Raw genomic sequence first — 21,966 nt, 5'->3', positions numbered from 1 at the left:
TGAGAATGAATGATACGTCAAAAAGAAAACGATGCTGGGTAAGAGGAATATTAAAAATCCGTAATTACAACTTTTACTCTATTGCGTAGGAAGTTTCTATAGCCATCATGAAAACAAGAACCACGTGACAACTAGCGGGAATACGATTGGTAGCGAAATTTTTCCGCTAGCGAAAAAGCTCGACGGTTCCGAACTTCGAAGCGATTCGCTAAATGGTAAAATTCGCCGGAAATGACGTCATGTCTGACGTGTTATTGGCTCTGTTTTTTGCTCTCGTCAGCAAATCGCGTTCAGTGTGAACTAAGCTTTAGTTTATAAAAAAATTAAAAAAACAAGTTTTTCTATCATTGTTTGTATCATATCAATTTGTATGTATTATTTGTATTTTAGAACTAAAACACATAAATTGTTTATTTTTGTCATTTGCATTACCGTATTTGTTTAAAACTTTTATGGAAATGTCATGTACCGAACAGGTCTGACCCGTCACGAAAGACGCAAAAAAACGGTTAATTTAGAGAAAAATTTATTAGTTTAAAAAAAAACATAGATAAAAGTCATTTTTAGTCGGACACTCATTATTTATATCAAACTGCCAGGCAGAAACCATAAATCGCGGAAGGAAGTCGTCCTATGATCGGTGGAAGATCGAATTCGTCTTCGATTTTGACTTTTCTCGCGCTCCAGGTAAGAGTCTCGTTACGTTTAGTAACCAGGGACCGACCACTCGGGAAGCGTGATTGAGGGAGAACGACCAATCAAAATGGATGAAAGAAAGAACGGAGATTGATATAATCTCCGTCAATCGAGGACACCTGGCACTCGGTTAACGTTCCGAATAACCAAAACGCCATGTGTCAACGCGCAAAAAAAAAAAAAAGTTTTTTGTCTATTGTGTCAATCCGTAACCCATGCCACTTCGAACTTAGAGCGTGGCCCCTGGAAGTCGGCTTCTTACAGAAACACGGCTTTCCTATCATCAAATGTCACGGCACGCCACTGCTACGAATGGACTCTAGGCCATCACTGACGCGCAATTAACTGATTGCCCCTGGAAGTCGGCTTCTTACAGAAACACGGCTTCCCTATCATCAAATGTCACGGCACGCCACTGCTACAGATGCTATTCTATCAGTAACTACTAAAGTTAAAGAACTGCTAACTACCTACCCCTATGTGTTAGGACTAAGTTTGGATATTGCGGGAGCGTTTAACTCTGCCTGGTGGCCTATGGTACTCCTCAGACTTCAACAAAGTAAGTGCCCAGCTTATATATATAATAAATTACAGAGTTACCTGCAGGACCACACATCTACTCTCTGCGTTGGCTCAAGGACATACACAAGACACATTTCTCGAGGCTGCCCACAGGGCTCAGTATTGGGCCCATTTTTGTGGAACCTGCTATTCAACGGATTCTTAAATGAAAAATTTGGAAATGACTGGACAGTCGCGTACGCAGATGACGTAATGGTACTGGTGGCTGCTTTCTCTTGGGCAGAAATGGAAGTAAAGGCTAATTCCATTCTGGCAAAAATAAAGGACTGGGGCGAAACGAACAAACTAGAATTTAACGCAAACAAGACAAAGGGAATTATTTTTACAAAGCCAAGAGCCCCACATTTATATCGAAGAGTACCTACTATACATATGGGGCATAGTAGTGTAAAAGTTGTAAAATCACTAAAGTACTTGGGCATTGTCATTAGCCACAAGCTTTGCTGGATCCCCCATACCAAATATATATGTAATAGGACAAACAAGATATTCAATGCACTGTCAAAGGTAGCAAAGTCAAAATGGGGATTGTGTCCTGAAATAATGAGTATTATTTATGACTCAGTGTTCCTGCCCATTATTGGCTATGCTGCACCTGCTTGGGCAGATGGGTTAGGGAAAGTCCATATTGACAGAAAACTACAGAGTGCCCAGAGGAGGGCCCTGTTGCGTATTTGCAGAGCCTATTCGACGGCTCCAACTGCTGCCCTGCAAGTTATTGCTAGCAAACTCCCAGTGACATTACACTTGGAAATTGCGGTACAAAGATGGAGAATGAGGAAGGGCCAAAACATCCTTTTAAACGGTGTAATATTTGACAATATCGAGAGTACAAATAGTTGTACCCCTTCTGTCCCTCCCTATGATTGGCCATACATTGGAGGTCAACCCTGGCCAGATCAGTCCTTCAGTGTCTTTACTGATGGATCGAAGAACAATGATGGGGTTGGATGTGCGTTTGTAGTGTATCATGGCAACCTGGAAGTGTATAATTTCTCTGATAGACTGGGCAATACTTGCTCTGCATTTCAGGTGGAACTTTGGGCAATCCTGAAAGCAGTCAAATGGAGTAACGAGGAGCTAAGTAATACCAACATCAATCTGTTCACAGATTCCAGTTCATCACTTCAGGCTATCCACAACTTTAACTGGGGCCATCCCATAGTCAACGAAATTCTCTGGGAAATGACCAAAAACATCAATAGGTTTTCGGTGGTGTGGGTCAGAGGGCACGCTGGTGTCCTTGGAAATGAGAGAGTGGACGAGCTTGCCCGCACCGCGTCTGTCTCCAGCGGCACACCTACCTATACAGCAACTCCCCAAAACTACATAATATCCAGCCTAAAGGAGTATGCGACTGAGCTATGGCAGGGTACATGGAACCTGCGGACCAACAGCATTACAAGGGATTTTTTCCCCACAGTCTCAGCTAGTGATCATCATTATATTGAACATAGAACAACACAGTTTTATACCGGGCACGGTAAATTTAATAGCTATCTCTTCAGGTTCAACAAAACAACTGAACAGAATTGTGAACTATGCAATATTCCAGATGGTGCCAGGCACTATCTGCTGCAGTGCACGATGCTGGACGACAAACGAAGCGCCATTCTCTCCCTGCTGCTGTTCAGTGGGAACGGGCCTCAGGACTTACATGTGTTGTTACAAGACAACAACCTTTTTCAGGCTTTCAGGGACCTTGTCACCTCTTACTTCAGAAGGACTACAGTTAATTAAGTAGGGTGCTGCGAAGACAGCTTCCACTGCCAAGTGACAGTGGTGTTGTGTCTTGAAGATATTCTTAATCTAGATTAATAATTGTATGCATTGAATTGTTGTCATTACCCCTGTGTGTTATTGTGCGGTGAGTAATCATACCTGTAAAGACATCACCATCAGCTTTGATTATGTTGTCAATGTTAATGTTGTTTTATTGTGCTGTATATTTGTACATTTATATTCTGGTTATATTCTGTGATAAGACAGCACTGTAGGACATGTTGGTGCTGTGATTGTTGCTGTAAATGTTATATGCTGTATAAACTATACATTATAATACTTTGCTCATCGATAAGACATCAATGTATAAGTTGTTTATGCAGTGCACTCAACTGTGGCTTCCCCACGGATGTATATCTGTACATAATTACTTCTTTATCATCGTTGATAAGACATCAATGTAACTAGTGTAATATTTTCTGTTTTCCACCCCAGTGATGCCTAGCGGTACTGGGGCCTTTTAAATAAAGAGTTTTACAAAGTGGAAAAAAGTAGTGGCAGTGAAGGCTGAAACCATGATCCCAGTGCTGCGGATGAAGTCTCTGAAGGCAGAAAATGTCCAGCTGTTGAAGAGAAGTCCTTGCACTTGCAGGGCCACTAAAAGCCCTGCGAATACATAGCAACCTTAAGCTGGGTCCAGTGAGTAGAATGAGCCGTGCAGTGAAAAAGGACATGCTCTGGAGTCTCTTCGCCTTGCTTGCAAACACATCTGTCGTTGCCTTTGCTTAAGAAGCGCTTCAGATACTGCCTGAAGCCCCTGTGCCCTGTGATGAACTGTGTACTGTGGAAATCGAGAGTGTAGTGACTCAGCTTGTTCCTTTCGGCTATAGACGGGAAAAAGTCAAATGTGTTCCTCCCTGTTGAATCGGTGGCCCACCTGGCCTGCCAACTGTCCAATGTGTACTCGTAGAGATGGGCCTTTATCCAACTGTGTGGAACGAGCAAGAAGGAGAATTTGGTTAAGTTGCCAATGGCCTTTTTGGCCAAAAAGTCGACCCTATTGTTTCCTGACTCGCCTACATGGCCCTTAGTCCACTGATATGTGATTTTAATGTTTCTGGTAGCCAGTGAAGAAGTTGTGTGAATAATGTCTTTGATCAGTTTGAGATTGCAGTTCAGGGATTGAATCTGGTGTAGAACCACCCTACTGTTGCTAACGATTTTAATGACTTTCTTGGCCCCCAACTTCTCCATCTTTTGGACATGCTTCAAAGCTTTGAATATTGCTAGGCTCTCCGCTTGATTTACAGTACAGTAAGGGCCCTGCCTTTTGTTGTTTTAGGGATAGTATTAGTTCACTTGATTTTTTTACATGAAACAGGCTCTAGTAATCCTTTGGGGGTAGGAAGAGACTTTGATAAAATTTTGTTCCATCCTTATTTCTCTTTGAGAGAGGGTTGAAATAGGCCGATGCATCACTCTATGATTGCTGTCAAAATACACAAAAGCAGCCCCGACTCCATGGGGTTTTTTGATCCGTCTGTGTAGATATTAAATCCAGTCCTGTCATGGGTCTCAGGATTGATGTGCACCTCTGGGGGTCCATGGCAGGGTACAGTGAACTATATTCACTATGCTTGTCGAGGTCGTGGCTGAGGATTTTGTTGGCTATATCCTGGACCAGAGGCGGGGTGTTGCTGGAAGTGGACAGCTGGTTGGAGAAGTGCCTAACCTGGAAGTACCAGTATCTTTCGGATGCTTTGAGGTCTAGAGGGATCGAGTTGGCCATCACTTGCAGCCCATTGGTCGGGGCCGTTCTGTAGGCCCTACACACAGTGATGAGGCAGCTCCATTGGATAGATTGGAGTTTCTTGCTGATGAGTTGGGTATGTGCTGCATGACCCCAAACCTCTGCCCCATATACGACAGCAGGCTCAATGGCACAGGTGGTAAATGAGGGAAGAGTTGATGTAACTAAGTCCCCAATAGTTCCTGCAAATCATCCATAGGGCATTGGCCAGAGTTATCGCTTTCTGTTTTAAGTAGTCCATATGTGATGTCCAATGCAGAAGACAGTCCACTTGGACCCCTAGGTATTTAATTTGGTTTGTGCACTTTATCCGAACAGAAGTTCCTGACACATGTGCAATGTTATTTTACAATGCAAAGAATAATGTGCATGGTGGTTCTAAATCAGTTACAGTTAGGGACTAGGGACTTGTGTAGGAGTAACATACAAGCAAATAAAAAAAAAAGGTTGCAAGGCAGGTTGCGCATCACACGTCAGCATAAATAGAGTAACATGGCGGAATGGCAGATGAGTTTCAGTGAGTGTGAGGTCTTTCTTTGTTCAAATGGTGTAAATTTATAACAATATTTGCAAGGACTTTGTTTCATCGTAATTTTACAATTTCAACGAAATTTTCGGACAAAATTAATAGTTCACCTGGACAGTGAGTCAATTTTCGGACTGTCTGGGTGAAAACCGGACAGGTGGTAACACTAACCTCGAGTTACGTCGTTTCGAGTTACGTCGTTCTCGATTATACATTGTTTGTCAAAAAAGTATATGGAAAAATAAAAATCAAGTTTAAGTCATTTTATTCGACTTTACATCCATTCACCACAAATATTGAAGTCATAATATCACTGGAAAAGCATTAAAAGCACATAAAATCATATTAAAATATGTACATTTACAGTAAATGTTAATATAATCATCATAAATCTTAGAGAACGAAACATGAAAACATCTGTGTTGCTGTGTTATTTTCTCATTTTAGCGGTCTTTAAGTGCTCATTATTGGTGTTTTCCACCATAGTTTCGACATATATTGTAACTACACAAGTAAATTCGACTTATGTTGTTTTTCGACTTAAGTCGCCTCTCCTGGAACCAATTACCGACGTAAGGTGAGGTATATCTGTATATATATACATTTTAATATGGAAATGTGACACAAAGCAATGCAAATGTAAACAATGTCCTGAGTGCAACTTGAACAGGTGTTTGTATCTAAATCAATGTCAGACTAGAGAAGTTGAACATTGATGCTGATTTGTATAAAAATGACAGAATTTACTTGAATTGGGAAAACTGAACAATTTAACAAAAGAAAAATGTCCCATGTTGTAGTTAAAATTCTTAGATGTCAGAATGAGAATTATAACAATCTGAAATATAAGAACAGGTTTTAAAGTTCCATCATCTCTCAGTTGAGATATGGTGTCAAGTTGAATACCAAAGACAGACCCTTCTTGTGACCTGATCTGATCTTATTTCCACAGAGAAACAAAGGAAATGAACCAATTGGGAATCAATGAGAGGGAATCAGAACCAATTAGAGCCTGGAATTCTGAGATAAAATCCTTTAAAAACCCCGAATTTCAAGAAAATCCCTCCCAAGTTTGTTAGGTGACAATATGCATCCTTTTTTTCTGTGCTTGTATCCCACTATTGTCATTGCTGTCATTGAAGCACTGTGGTAACTGCCTTCACTGAATCACAGGCATTGTCACCCATTCTCAGACTAAAATTAGATGCTTACTGTGCAAAAACAAGAAGTGAACATAGCCGTAGAAATTCTATGGACGCTTCAAATCACTGGCAAAAGAATTGAATAATTAAATAAATTTTGACTTAAAAATCATTTATTTTTTACAATGTTATTCATAAATGTTTAAACAATCATAATTGTAATAAAATATGTCATAATTTCAACGCAAAACACAGAAAATGCATAAGGTAAGTTGAACTTCTACTCATCATACTTAATGTTCCAAATGTCATTGTCAAACTTCTACGTTTCCAAGAAGACAGCACTAGACATTCAAAGTTCATGTTTTAGGCATGAAAACCATGGCTACAACCTTTCTGTTATAATATTGGGATATCATGGAGACATTATTCTTCACTTAAAAGTGCAAAGCTGAATGCAACAAATCACTGATATTTTTTCCAATTATTTTATTGGTCTCATTGATAGATAGATTAAGGAATTACATAGCACATAGAATTAATTTTTAGAAACAAAGAATAAATATAGATAATGTTCTTAAATATGTGTTTGGTAAATGTAAAGCATGAAACTACAAAAGTTCAAATTAACTTGATTTATTTTCAGTGATCTTACACATCAAAAGATAGCTACCATGTTAACAAAACTTTTATTTATATTAATCATTATTAAAAATTTTAACTCTACTTTGGAATCTTGGTAAATATTTAAAGATATTCAGAAATAAAAATAGATAACACAATCTCTCAATATCAACTTTAAATATCAGATTGTGAAAGCTATTGATATTTTGATTTATAGTGTCTTGATAATATTTGTATGCTCACAGAAGAATGATACTGAGTTGCTGCTTCATTTGTTGTAGAAGAAATGAAAAAACTTGTTATTTTTGTTTTAAAATATTAAGACAATAGAATGTTAAGGCAATAAAAATAGATAAAATTAATTATATTCTGGATTGATTTAGTTTTTAATAAAATATGAATATATTAATTAGTAAACGTATATTAATGTAATATGGTTATTTTATATTAATAGCTTATCCATCGTGATCTTGCTGCACGTAACATCCTGTTGGCTGAAGGAAACATAATTAAAATAGCTGATTTTGGATTGGCAAAAGATCTTTATAAATATTCTAAATATGTTAAAAAGTCTGATGTAAGTTGACAAATTTATTTTCATTTCTTATTTAATAAAACAAAAATTGTGCTTTTAGTTCATACTAAACTACTAACTCTATATAACAAAATACAGAAACTGGAGGGAATATCAGAAAATAAATTCACATCTTAGAAATCAACTCCAGCAAAAATTTTAATGAAACAAAAACGTTTTCAACGTAATTTGATAGGTCTTCATTTTTTTCTTATTACTAACTGTAAGAAATGGATAACAATTATTTATGAGGAATTAAATGTTTTTTTTATCTCATTCTTTTTTGTTTATTACACTTAGAGATATTATTTAGTTATTAGCAATAAACTTTTCATATTCTGTACATCAAATTTCAAAATTTTTAGTTGAACAATTTTCTTCTAGACTAATGCCATCATTCTTGAAACTTAGTCATCTCAAATAAATGTATCTTTAATTAAATTTAAGTAAGTTTAAAATATAACAAAAGCAATATAATGTGCTTTTTTAGAACATGCAAGAACTATTATTATTTTTAATTTTTCATCTATAAATTTATTCTTGATACCTTAAAAAATATTATATAAAATATCAAATTAAAAACGTTATTTAGAATAAATATTCTTCCTTATAATCCTAGGACTAAAGACTTTTTTTATCATGTTTTTTTTCTGATTATTCATATTGATAAGAGAGCAAGACCTCTAATTAACTCTTCTATTACTTTTATTTAGCATTGCATTTCAGATTGAGAAAATATGCTTTATCAAGTTCTCAGGCTACAAATTTTAAAAAGAGGAATACATTAATATTTCTTTAAAAGAATTAAACCATGATTTAACAAAGATAACGACAAAACTCAAGATACATGAATCCAACAGTTTTGATATCTTGCTATCCCACTTTGTATTTACAATATTTTTTATAGTTTACTATTTTTACAATGAATTATCACATGTTCTTTAAATCTTCTCAAATATAAATATTTTTCTGTATACAAGATTTTTATATTATTTTTGTCAATAATACAGTTGTTTTTTTCACAATGTATTGTTTATGGAGACTGGCAATATTTTAATCTTATGGCTTCATTGTGTTCTTTTAATCATGCTTTCAATGGTCTTTTAGTCTTTCCTATATAATATACTTGTGAAAAAAAAAGTACAGTTTAACCTGTAAACCACTCCTGGAATAAAGTTATGCTGAAAAAAAGAATTTAAGGTGTTGTTTAAGTTAAGGAATAGATAAATTATTTATTAAGAGACATGATAAAAAAAAAAGCCATTAGTCCTGGGATTATAAGAAAAAATTATTTTTGATAAATGACCTTTTTCTGTTTTATATATTTAGGGTCCTTTACCAATAAAATGGATGGCTATAGAATCAATAAAGGATAGAATATTCACAACAAAGAGTGATGTGTAAGAATTTTATTCTTTAAAACATAGTCTCAAAATGATATTAATTGGTTAACCTTTACTTTGGATCTCATTTTCATTTCTGCAGCTGGTCATTTGGTGTTCTTCTGTGGGAAATTTTTACACTTGGTGGCAATCCATATCCAGGATTTGAGATGAATGAACAGTTTTTTAAGAGACTAAAAGAAGGTTACAGAATGGAAAGACCTGAATATGCTCCAAAAAATGTGTAAGTGATAATTGCTTGATAATTCTGTTATAGATAATATAATGAAATAATATTGATCTTATGCATAGTTATGAAATAATGATGGAATGCTGGCATGAAGATCCTAAAGAACGTCCAGAATTTGACACTTTAGGAGAAAAACTTGGACTTATGTTAGAAGAAACCGTGAAACAAGTAAGTATTTTTACTAAATATTTGTGAGGTTTGTCGACTGACTGCATTAGTCAGGATCGTCGCGCAGTCATGACTATCATGTGAGAGTGGAAAAAACTCTCCAAGACAGGTTCTTCCCATTTATTATATTATAAAGGTTTCCTTACAAAAGAGCTAATTCTCCATTGTTACAATTCTTGTGGGAAGAAACCAAATAGTCCAAAAGTTCCTTAGGCTGTTTTCTCTCAGTTCCTCGATGTTTTCAAGATCGTCTGCCCGAGGCACACTGTTCAGCTTCAAACAGATGATTCTTGAAGCAGGAGAACAATTATAGGGAAGCAAGTGTCACTCCAAAGAAGATGAAATCCAACAGCAGATGTTTACGAAAACACCGAGCTGTAGAAACAATAAACAAAGATCCGAGAACATCACATCCTTGATTTGCACGGTTTTTATAAGTTTTTGGGGTCCCAGACTGAATATTCCGATAGGTTGATGTCGACTTGCCTCCATTCTCCAATTGGTCCCCTCTCGTTATGAAATGTAACGAGATTGGAATCCAGGTCACAGGAAGAGTCAATGTTGACTATCAACTCAATCCTTATTAAAGATGTTCGATCTTAGGACTTACATTCATCTATTGTTTTAACTTGATATTATCTCTCTTTTCTAACAATTCCATCAAACATGTCCTTATATGAATATGAAGTTTATACCCTTTTTGTAAATGGCTTTATAAAAAAACTTTTTTACAAAAAAATAATGTTTTTGTTTTCTTTATTATTTTTTTAAATTTTTAGTGTGGTTCCAGCCCACTTCTGGAGCCCCTCATATTGATATATTGTTAAATATGTGATTTAAGAAGAAATTTTAGTAGTTTACTTATTAAAACCTTCATAATTTTGCAAATTATGAAGTCAAGATTAAAAATTGAAAACGTTTTTATATAAAATTATTGATTATCGTTGTTAATTTCTATTTCATAATACTAAATAACTAAAACCTTTATAATATAAATTCCTAACATTTAATATCTCACTATAATTGGATATAGTAAAAATATATTACATATCCAAACTCTAGCAAATATCTTTTTTTTTAGTTTGTATCGAAAACAATTGGGTTGGTGATCTAAGCCACCATTGTCAGGTTTCAGACTTCAAACAATTTCTCAGATTGAATGTTTTCTTTCAAAATTTGGAACATCACAAGTGTTAAAAACATTAACATAGATGATGTTCTTTGATTGGTCAGTTGTAGTCATAGTATCCCCATATGCTGGATTTCCATCAAGACTCTCCATGGGTGTGCCAGGGTGTTACTATCTTTGTAGTTAATGATGGAGCCCCTCTTTGATGCTTTAGAAAGTTCAGTTTTTGCTAGATGCCAAATATGTGATTTTTCTGCCATTAGTTGTAATAGCCTTACTTGATCAAGATGGATGTTTCTAATGCTACGGTGGAGAGAGTAGATGGTACAATACATTGGGGCTACAGCAAGACTTGTTCCAGCACAAAAAAAGGACTTTAAGTGCTCTTGAAGGTTTGAAATAATGGTGTTGTTGTAGCCCCAAAGTATTGTAGTGTCTTGTCTATTCTTTGATCCATTAAAGCAGGGATGGGCAACCCTTTTCTATGTAAGGGCCGCATTTTAACTGATGCAGGCCGCATACAAGAGAAAGAGAAAAAAAAAATGTTGCTAAATCAGAATTATTTATTCATATATAATTATAAATTAGCATAGGTATACTTAATTTAGCTTCTGGAACTGATGTAAATGTAATATATTGGAAATATTTGGTTAAATATTCGTCCTGCTAGTTTTAAATTAGTTTCGATGTGTCTGTTAAACGGTTTCTTGTTTTAATTTTTACTAAATTCATTGCGGGAAAAACTATTCACATACATAAGTTGTAAAAATAACGTTTGAATTTTTGCTGCATACTTCCTTAAGCTGGGAAATTGATATATTTATTCACAATTTATGCGTCGCAGGCCGCAAAATATGTGAATGCAGGCTGCAGGTTGCCCATCCCTGCATTAAAAGAATGGTATAGATGCCTGGAAGATTGGTTCTTCCTTTGTGTTGTTGCAATTTCTCTTTTGAGAAGTGTAAAATATAACAATATATTCATGAATATTTTTGCTTTTACTTTTGAATATTGCTGGAAACAAATTTAATGTAATTGCTAAAGTTTGAAAATAAATTTAAGTGATTGTGCTTGTTAAGGACGTTCCTTAAACATAAAATCCAATTCCAATTTATTTTTTTGAAGTTTCAAAATTTTCAAATAATTTTAAAGAACACTTAAAAGCTATATTGCATTCTTAAGTTTTATTTTTGAAGTCAGGATAGTTTTAAAAGTATAATGTGTCAATGAATTATCCTAAATTTTTTATATAGATTTAGAATTGTTTATCGAATGATTACGCTGAACTGTCATAATTTGGCCAATTTATAGTTATTTTTGCATTACAGTGCATATGTAATGCAAAATGTAATGCCTTAAAATAACAGGATTGAAAATTATCATCAAAGTAGTTTAACAATCAATGAGCAGAAATTTATTATGACGATGTCACAATGCCAGGTCACAAGTTTTAATTATATTCTTAATTTATTTAATTTAAAATATTTTCTGATCTCAAATTAGTAGTGTCTTGTCCCTGTACATCATACTTTTCATGACAACAACAAAGTCATGCTGGTCATCTATGTAACTCTGTTCAGGGGAAATTTTTGAATTGAAATCATGTGACTTCCAGTCTAGACTGGAAGTTCATATATAGTTAATTGGCACCTCCTGTCTCTATGATTTCCATATCTGATTTAACTTTCATATATCTAATATCATTCTTGAGATTAGGAAAGACATCTGACAGACGAATGACTGAGAATTTCTAGGACTAGAATTTGAAAATTTAATTAATTAAGATTGATAGTATTAAGTTAAAATCAAATGATAAGGAATATTTATAAATTGTGTTTTGTATAATCTTTAAAATATGTTTTTACAAAGACAAATAAACTTTTTTTTTTTATAGCATTATCTTAATCTGAACAATCCTTACATGGAGGAAAATAAAGATGTACAAACTTTAGAAAGTTTAATTGCAGCCAGTCTTCAAACAGATTATATGAAGATGGATAAAAATTCTGAAAACTTAAACAAATCAGAATATTTAAATTTTTCTGGTGCCTTTAATGAAAATGAACATTCCGTAACCAAAGCACAGGGAAATGATTATGCTAATGCATCAGTTATTGAAAAATATTCTAATACAACTAATAGCAAAATAGATGATGTCTCTATCAAGAAAGAAATGACTGAAAATGAAGAACCTACCACTTATGCAAAAATTATAACTCAGAATAAGAGTACAGATGAACCCTCAAATGTTGAAATTATTGGCAGAAAAGAACCTGAATATTTAGTTTTGGTATAATAATTGTACAAAACTTCCTTCTCATCTGTGCTTCATTTTATTAAGAAGCAATAATAGTAAACTGTTATTTTTTACTTCAATAAGTAATTTAATTTTTTTATAAATCAATCAGTATCAACAAATTATATTTTGAATTGTATATTAGTTCAAAATAAAAAGGCTGATCAAAATTGATCGGGAATTTTGTTTCTAAAATAAGAACAAATTTATTCACAAGGATGAAACTATGTACACTTATCAAAGTACTTTCTAGTTATACATACACATTTCTTCCATCTTCCTAGTAGCATTGTAATCTCTTGGAAAAAAATTTGGAAACATTTCTGCAGCCACTGTTACACAACTTTTTTATTAGTGTGGAATTTCTGGCCACCCAAATGCTCTTTTATGAATTCAAACATGATAATCACATGTTGAAATATCAAGACTACATGGTGAGTGGACCAGAATTTCCAGAAAGTGATAACCATACAATCTGCCAGGAAAGTCTTGTAATAATCTGGGATTGCAATGACATCAATATCACTGACATCTCTTCATTGGGAAATTCAGGATCACTCACCATACAGTCCTGATCTTTCATCACGTGATTATAACATGCTTGAATCCATGAAAGAGCATTTGGATGGCCAGAAATTCCACATTAACTATGAAATTTAAGTACTTGTGCAACAATGGCTGCAGTAATATTCATAGATTTTTAGCCGAAGGAATACAATACCAGGAAGGGAGAACAAATATGTAGATGTGTAACTGGAGAGTACTTTGAAAAATGTACACAGTAAATTTGTTATTTTATAAGTAATATAAGTAAATTTGTTATTTTATAAACAAAGTTCCAAATTAATTATCTGCCTTTGTAAAAAAGCTTGATCTTATAATGGAAGTATAGTTTGCCAAGTGTAAAATTTAAACTAATACTTTCAATTCCTTGAAGGATCATCTTCAGGAAGAATCTTTTATAAAAGATTCTGTTTAAATTTTAAAATGTGTAAAGTTAATATGCTCAAAAGAAGATTATAATTATAATTTTAACATATATAAGTGTATAAATTATACTATATGTTGAACCTGACAATGGTCCTTCAAAAGGACTGAAAACACTAGTTCAAAATATGAAATGAATGCTGGAAGATTTAGTGTATTATTTGTTATAAATTGTAAATGCATGTTTTATTATTATAAAATTTTTGTTATTGTTGAGATTTTTAATTGATATTTTAATTGAGGACTGAAAGCAATCATTTGCTTTTAGTCCTCAAAGACTATAAAGAAATGGCATAAGTATTTTGCTCCTTACTAATTAGTCATTAACAACTCTCCATCATTCCTGTTCTTTATGTTACATACAAATATAAAGTATATGTAAACACTTTTTTATCCACCTCTTATCTGAATATCTGATGAATAGTCTATCTTCCTTTTTTTTGATAAATTTTTTTTCAATATTAAGATCTGTATTCTATAGTAATTTTACCTTTTTAAGTTATATATATATATATATATATAGATTAGATTAGACATATACAGAAATTGCACATTCATTAACTATGATGATTAATAATAAATATAAATATCCGAATAGACATTGTGGTGTATGTAATAAAATCTGAAAGCTAAAACTAAAACATTAAACTTATTATTTAATGTCAGTTGAAAAAAAGACAAAAAAATAAATTTATAAAACACTATTGCTGATATGTTAACAGTATTTTAGTATATGCAAGACTATTACTTTTGAATAGTGGATAGATATCATTCGTTACTCATTAACCACGTACAATGAGTAATGAATATTAAGTGGGTGAATTGAACCAGGTATTATATTTGATATTCATTACTCAACTGCTGTTTATAATATATAAATCATTTTATTTATGTCTCTTATTAGACATTAATTAACTTAATTATATATTTACCCTTTTAGGAGTAGAGAAAGAAAAAAGTGAACTGTAAGACAAAATTTAAAAAATGTAAAAGCTGTTGAAATTTTTCTCTATAATGAATGATAATTTTTTAATTGAATTATTTAGTATGGTATTCTCCATCAGTCATAACATTATTTAGTATTTGATAATACAGCAAAAATTAAAACAAAAGAGGGAGCAAAATTGTTTACAGACTACATACAGTGGTAAAAAAGCACAATATTTATTTATTTATTATTTTTATCTAGTAGTGTCAAAGTTTCAAAAGTATCGAATAACATTTCTTTTAGAAATGAATATTTATGAATAGTGAGCACAAAATTAATAGATAATTATTATTTGCTTATTTCTAGCATGTCATTTATAGATACAAAATGCAATCAGCAAATAATATACTGTATTTGCTGGCATGTAAGATATGTCCTATTTTCAGACAGTGTTTTTTGAGGAAAAAAGGGTGTCTTATATGCCAACAAATATGATAATTACCAAGTTCAGAAAATTTGAATTTGGATTAAAAATTATCATTGTTTTTTGAGGGATAGCAATTTAAAAGTTATGCTTGTAATAATGTCATTTGATAAATAAGTCAGATTTATCAGCAACTATTGAATCAAATTGATTTGGTGATTTAGAAGTGGGCTGGTTTCTCAAAAGTTGGTAACTATAATTTAAATCCTTCATCTAACAATTTCCATGTTTTGATTTTTGATATGGCTGTGCAAATTGAGAAAGTAGTATGATGCACATTTAGGATTATTTTCATTTAAAAAGAGACGTGAAGAATGAAGTTGAGGATTTTTTATAATAGCAAGGATGATAACTGTTGCTCAATGTAATATAATGTAATAAATTTTATGCAGATTAAACTACATCAATTCTTTGTTATTGCAATAATGAATTAAACAATATACAAAATTTCTGAATCTGTAAATTCAAATATATGTAATAGTAATGTTTTGTTTTTTTTAATTCTTTTCTATTTTGTCCACACTTAGAGGGCCTTTTTAGCAAACCCATTATAGGTTTGGTTAGGCTTGCAGTGGAGTGGCCAGATGTTGAGGGAAGGGGTCAACATTTTTGGACAGATCACTCCTCAAAAAATTCTTGGGGTTTTTCAACTGTCTGGATTAGATCCAGTTCTCCAGTGCTGTAGACTGCCACCTTAATATTAGATGGCAGATGGCCAAGTAGTTAAAGTATCATATATTTTTAATAATATATAAATTACCAACTGTAATAGTAATTTGTAAAATATTTTAAGAATAATAATACTTTTGATAGAGTTCTAATAATAAATAGTGATTTATTATGAAATCTAGTCATCGTAAGTTTGATTTATTATCCATGTGTTAAATTGTTGTTTTATATATACAATATATATTTACTGTTATTTATCAAATTTTATATAAAAATGACACATTTCTTAAATTTTATTACATATGTGTGTATGTGGCTCAATACTTATAATTTTGGAGTACTTAATAATAAAAAAATGTTTGTGTAAGTATAATAAAGAAAAGAAAATTGCAGTATGTATGAATTTATATTGTATATTGGGTATTTCAAAATAATCTCATTGTCTCAATTTAAGCTGAAGAAAGTTTTGTTGAGTGGATTATTTATCTTAACACACACAAACATCTAAACATCAAGTCAAATGATTACCAGATTAAACTGGGCTACATTACAAATTACTCATATCTTAAAACCTTCATAAATGTAGAACATTATGCTAAATATAAAGATCATATCGTTATTGTTAATTATAATATACAAATAACTTTACATACCTGAATGTCTGTCTTCTGTGTTAATAAGTTCCATTGCTTTAATGGAATTTATTAATTAATTCATCAGAAATCCAAATATTGAATGATTTTCAAGCAATAGTTTGTAAATATTCAAAAATTAGCCTTACACTACTAATAAGTATCATCAGCCAAATGACTAGAATCATTCATGATACTTTGCTGTCAAAATAGATATGAAATTATATTGTAATTGGTGCAGTGTGTGGTAGTGAGGTAAGAAAAAGGAACTGCTTGGTTGGAATAGAGTTTAATATACACTATACACAGTAGATGTATAAAAGAACAAGAAAGAGTCTACATAGAACAGGGTCTTCTTATTTATGGAAAGATCTAAGCACCACCTAGGAGAGTGCCACAATACTCTTGCCAACAAATTCTTACTCATTTTGAATATCCACAGTAATGTTTTGACCATCTATATAATGAAAAAAATTGAGTTTGGCCATATGATCCAGTGACCACAGTGTTGCCAAATGCTGTTTGTCAATAAATCACAATAGCTGCATTCAACAGATTGAGACAATTTAGTGTTTTGACATCACAATTAGTACCAGAATTCATTTACAGAATCTTCAGATACCTATAACTTGCTCTTTGATTAAGTTATAGGTAACTGAACAAACAAATTAATGCTATAATGGAATAATAAACAAAATTTAACTTCAAAAACTTCACTGACTGAAGTAAGTCACTTCAATAGTTATTTTCTACCATCACTTAGAATGAAAACAAAATTTGTTCAAAAGTCACAAAAAGCTTATAGTAAAATTTTGAATTTACAGTCAGTCATGAGTTTTTTCTTGAAATAGATTAAATTTGAAAGAAATGTTTTAAAGGCACAAATATATTTTTATATTTTATTTGTAAATTTCTTTACAAAATACAAGTATTAGATCAAATTGAAAACATACTACTAAAAACTTTAATGACTTCTACATACTCATGTCTCCATCAGTGTATCTGCAAATTTCTAATCGATCAAATAAGAGCATTTCATAGATTAAGTTTCACAAAAACCTTTTACCCTCTAGCAGTTTCTCAAGTCATTGGTGAAAGGTGAGAAAGAGTGAAAGGTTTTTGTGAAACTTATTTAAACAAGCTCTAGCTTTCCATGCGTGGATTTATTTCATAGATTGTTTTCTAAACTGCTTTCATTGTGATTTTGCGTATATTATTGTGACTTCATTCTTTTTGGACCATATGTTATTGAACATTCACCATAAATAACAAGCCTGAAAACAAAATTAATTAAAAACTTTATTAATTAAATTTTTTTGTAGTTTTTTCATCCTATGGCTTTTATTGTAGTTAAATATTTGAAGACAAAGTCTGCCCAAATAGGGACCACCATTTATTAATTTCATGTTCCAGACTATACAATTTTAGCAATCAACCTTCCCTTTTAGGCAACTAGCTGCCAAAACACTAAAAAGTCCTTTAAAAACACACAAAAATATATCCAATTAAAATTACAAAGATTTTCTAAAAAGGAACTGGTTGCCAAGATTGTACAGTCTGGAACATGAAATTAATAAATGGTGGTCCCTATTTGGGCAGACTTTGTCTTTAAACAGAAATTTAATTAGTTAAATATTTGAATTATTTTTTATTTTTTAAAGAAATATACTATTTAATTATGACATTGTTGAAAACAGATGATTACTACAGGACATACTGTACTTACTTGGAACAGTTTGGAATTTTCTTTATAGATATATTTCAAATAAAGATATGGAAATGAAAATGCAGCTAAAAAAAGTTAGCCTTTGAAAACAAAATGATATACTGTTTTGAGAAAAAAAGCAATTAATACATTCCAAAACTCCATCATCATTCATACAAATATCTTTTTAACCATGTGAAATTTGTCATCCATATCAAATATATTATTGAAATGTATAGTTTAATAGTCATCTAAGAAATTTAAAAAAAAAAGAATAAATATCTTTAGTGAAAATGCAAAACAATATTTTACTTAAATATAACATAGCCTGTTATGTGTGAATTTTTCACAAGATGTCATACTTAAGCAAATTAAAATGTGATAAATGTATTTGGATGGAAAGATTGCGATACAAAATAAATGCAGAATGATATTAAACAGTTAATTTTTTCCGAAATAATTATCAGTTGTGTTTATAAAATAGATGAATCTTTTAAAGTTGAAATGTCATATCTCATAGTTTAAGCTATCATAAAGACAATAGCATTCTATAGAAGCCAACTTTATCCTAGATTTATTATATTATATTTGTTCTTGTGAGATTGTTTGAAGACAGAATTCAAAAACTATTGATACAATATCTTATTGATTTCTATAAATAATAGTGTTTAGAGAGATTTCATAGATTTTAAGTAAGAAGAATAAACTTTTTAAATAAATGTTCAAAATGCATTATTTGGAACAAGATTTGCAAAAATAAAATAAGTCAAATGTTTTTGAGTTGTAAAGACTCATCCTTAAAAAGTTAATTTTTTGAATTATATTATACAAAGGCTCTCAAATATCACAAGATTGCATTTTAAGTAAGTCATGAACATCTTAAATTTTGTGTAATTAGAACAAAGTTCTGCTGTTTAAACTAACGAGGAAATGCCATAGTTGCATTCTGCTTGTGTGAATTTAACCCTACTAACACACTGTAGATATGGAATGATGGAATACTCTACTAATAAGTAGTTTAAAATACATATCTTATCCATGTTAAATGTTAACATTAAGAACAAACAAGAAAGGTTTTTCTAAAAAGGGATTAATTCGTGGAAGGTTCTCGAAGAAACAAGCAAGGTATAAACTGGGAAGAAGGAAAAAACTAGTAGTTGGAAATGAAAAGCTGATTTGAACAGGAAAAAAAGAGAATTGTTAGATTTAAACTGTTCTGAAGCTAAATTAAGATTTGTGTGATTTCTTTTTACAAACTAAACTTTTAATATAAATATCAACTTTCTGAAACCCGACGTATTAACACAAAGCATAATTACTGTAAGTAATTGGGTTACGGATATGCTATAATTAATAATTAGAAACTAAGTAATTTGCTACTAGAGGTAGATGTTAGGTGCCATCTCTTATATAATTTAATGGTTATATCTAAATTTAAATACATCTGGAAGAGAAGGCTTGCTCGGGGTCTGGATGGCATAACTGGCAAGCAGACCACACGGTAAGCAGAAGTTGTGGGTTTGAGCCACACACTGGGCTAGTTCTTTTCTTCCAGACAGTTTTAAATTATTTAATAAATTATAAATAAAAATTGGTATAGGAAAATAATAAATGCAGCATGGGTCTTCTCTGAAGCTGGCACATCAAGAGAATAGTTAAAGAATTTAACAGTGTTCATTGCAAAAACTTTTCAAACAGTTATTTTGTAAATGTGTTGTGTGTAAACATTAATGTTAACAGCTAATGAATTAACTGTGCTGTACACATAATTTTGAATCATGAATATTTCAAACAACATATTCTGTTTTTTTATTAAGTTATTTTAAAATTATATATTTCAAATACGTAATTTGAGAGCCTTTACTTGAAATGCAGACTTTGAATGCATATCTGAAATGCTATCACTTCTCTGAGAATTTTCATAATATACCAATTTTTTACAAAGAATATAAAATAATATGACTACAAATGAATCCAAAAATAATAAATTTAAGAATTTTAAAATATAAAAATAATATAATAATTGTGTGTAATCTGAGTTAAGAAATAAAACTCTATAATGTGTAATTTTTTTTTCTGAATATCAAATAGCATAACTAAGGTTAGAGATTAAAAGATAAATCTGAAATAAATTATACTATGTTAAGATAATGTCCTTTCTAAAATACATCTAAATAAATGAATTAATGTTTCAGCATATTCTAAGATCAAATGATTAAAGTATCAAATTTTTTTAGAGACTTGAACGCAATTTGGAAGATTATTCCATACAATATTTGGAAGGAGTTTTGTGAAAAAAATTTACTACAAAAACAAAATTTTTGGAACTAATGTCCATTAAGAAGTCTCTCTCCAAATAATAGTATGAAAGGTTAGAAAGAACACTAATAATAAGAAAATTGTTATTTTCTGATTTTTACTCATTAATTATTAGTAAGGTTATAATAAAATGGAGAAATGATAGATTTGAGACAATAAATCTTGAAATAAGTTATCCAATTGATTCTCCAATGAAGCAGCAGCAATTACTGTGGCAAAATTATTTGATGCAAAATGTGAAGTTGTCTCATCTTACAAATACAGATGGCATTAAATATTCCCAAATAGCTCCAGAATCAATTTCTACATGGAATTAAATCGAATGAAATCATAACAACAAAGATTTAATAAATTTTTAAGTAATAAAATGATGTAACAAGTTTGATATAATGCTTTATATGAATGAACCAACAACATGGTTTTAAATCTATTGCTTCTAATCTGTTTATATAATACAGGATCAATACATCCTACTTGTATAGATTTATCACACTAAGACTCTTGTGGATTGACAAATTATCCAAAAATGCTTAACCAGAATGCATTTCTGTTGTTAAAGGCCATTAAAAGGCCAAAATACAGCCTGGTTAATAATTTGTCAATAAATTTTCAGAAGAGGCTGTGTGATAAACCTATTCAGTAGGATGTATTGATCCTATATTATATAATAATAATGTTTTTTTACACACCAAAAAGAGCCATTATATTTCATAACCCCATCCTTTGAATATAGTACATACAATGAATACTAAGATCAACTTCATATGTTCACTAGATCATTTACAAAAAGTATTGGCTTATTATGAAATAGAGATCCTTCAAATATTTCATTACAATCTCTGAATTCTCTCTCTCTTCAGATACATTGAATAGAACAACTTTGTATAGAATTCTTATGCATGTATCTGCTTATTTGTACTGTACATAATATATACACAAGAGTTTGAATGCATAACGTTCAGAAAATATGCATAGTGCTAATAAGAGATTTTAAGAAACAATTGTTCGAAAAATTTTGAAGTTTCTACTTCAAACCTAAAAATTGCTCTCTACAAATTAAAAACAATTTCATTTTTTATTGACATGTTTGTATTTTATTAAAAAGCATACAAAATGAACAATTAAAATGTAAATTAATGCAGATAAATTTGAAGGTTTTGATATATTTAAATTGCTTGAATTTCATTAATATAATAGAAAATGCCAATTTCTCTCTTTTTCAAAACAATTACAAAAACTTTTACATCTAAAGTGGAGAGTATGAGAATTCAAGATATTCATGCTATCAACTTTTTTCAACAAAGTGTTTGTGTGTGAATTTTATCATAATAATAAAATAAA

The 21,966-nt window shown here is 31.4% G+C and overlaps 1 protein-coding gene across 2 annotated transcripts in view; it reads left to right on the top strand.

Annotated features, from left to right (window-relative positions):
- The window catches only part of LOC136983362 (vascular endothelial growth factor receptor 1-like), a 140,056-nt gene extending 126,406 nt beyond the window's left edge, over positions 1–13,650 (top strand). For both annotated transcript variants that reach the window (XM_067280079.1, XM_067280078.1), the window contains exons 18-22: positions 7,557–7,679; positions 9,006–9,076; positions 9,162–9,302; positions 9,371–9,476; positions 12,500–13,650. In XM_067280079.1, the coding sequence (XP_067136180.1) occupies positions 7,557–7,679; positions 9,006–9,076; positions 9,162–9,302; positions 9,371–9,476; positions 12,500–12,901 (843 nt within the window). In that variant the 3' untranslated portion in view covers positions 12,902–13,650. The remainder of the gene's footprint in view (positions 1–7,556; positions 7,680–9,005; positions 9,077–9,161; positions 9,303–9,370; positions 9,477–12,499) is intronic.
- The last annotated feature ends 8,316 nt before the right edge of the window (positions 13,651–21,966 follow it).

Source organism: Centruroides vittatus, unplaced genomic scaffold (assembly GCF_030686945.1).
Source record: "Centruroides vittatus isolate TY-2023 unplaced genomic scaffold, ASM3068694v2 contig_880, whole genome shotgun sequence".
Taxonomy (NCBI): Eukaryota; Metazoa; Arthropoda; class Arachnida; order Scorpiones; family Buthidae; genus Centruroides; species Centruroides vittatus.
The sequence above is the reverse complement of the archived record's forward strand: the minus strand, read 5'-3'. Positions and strand labels throughout refer to the sequence as shown.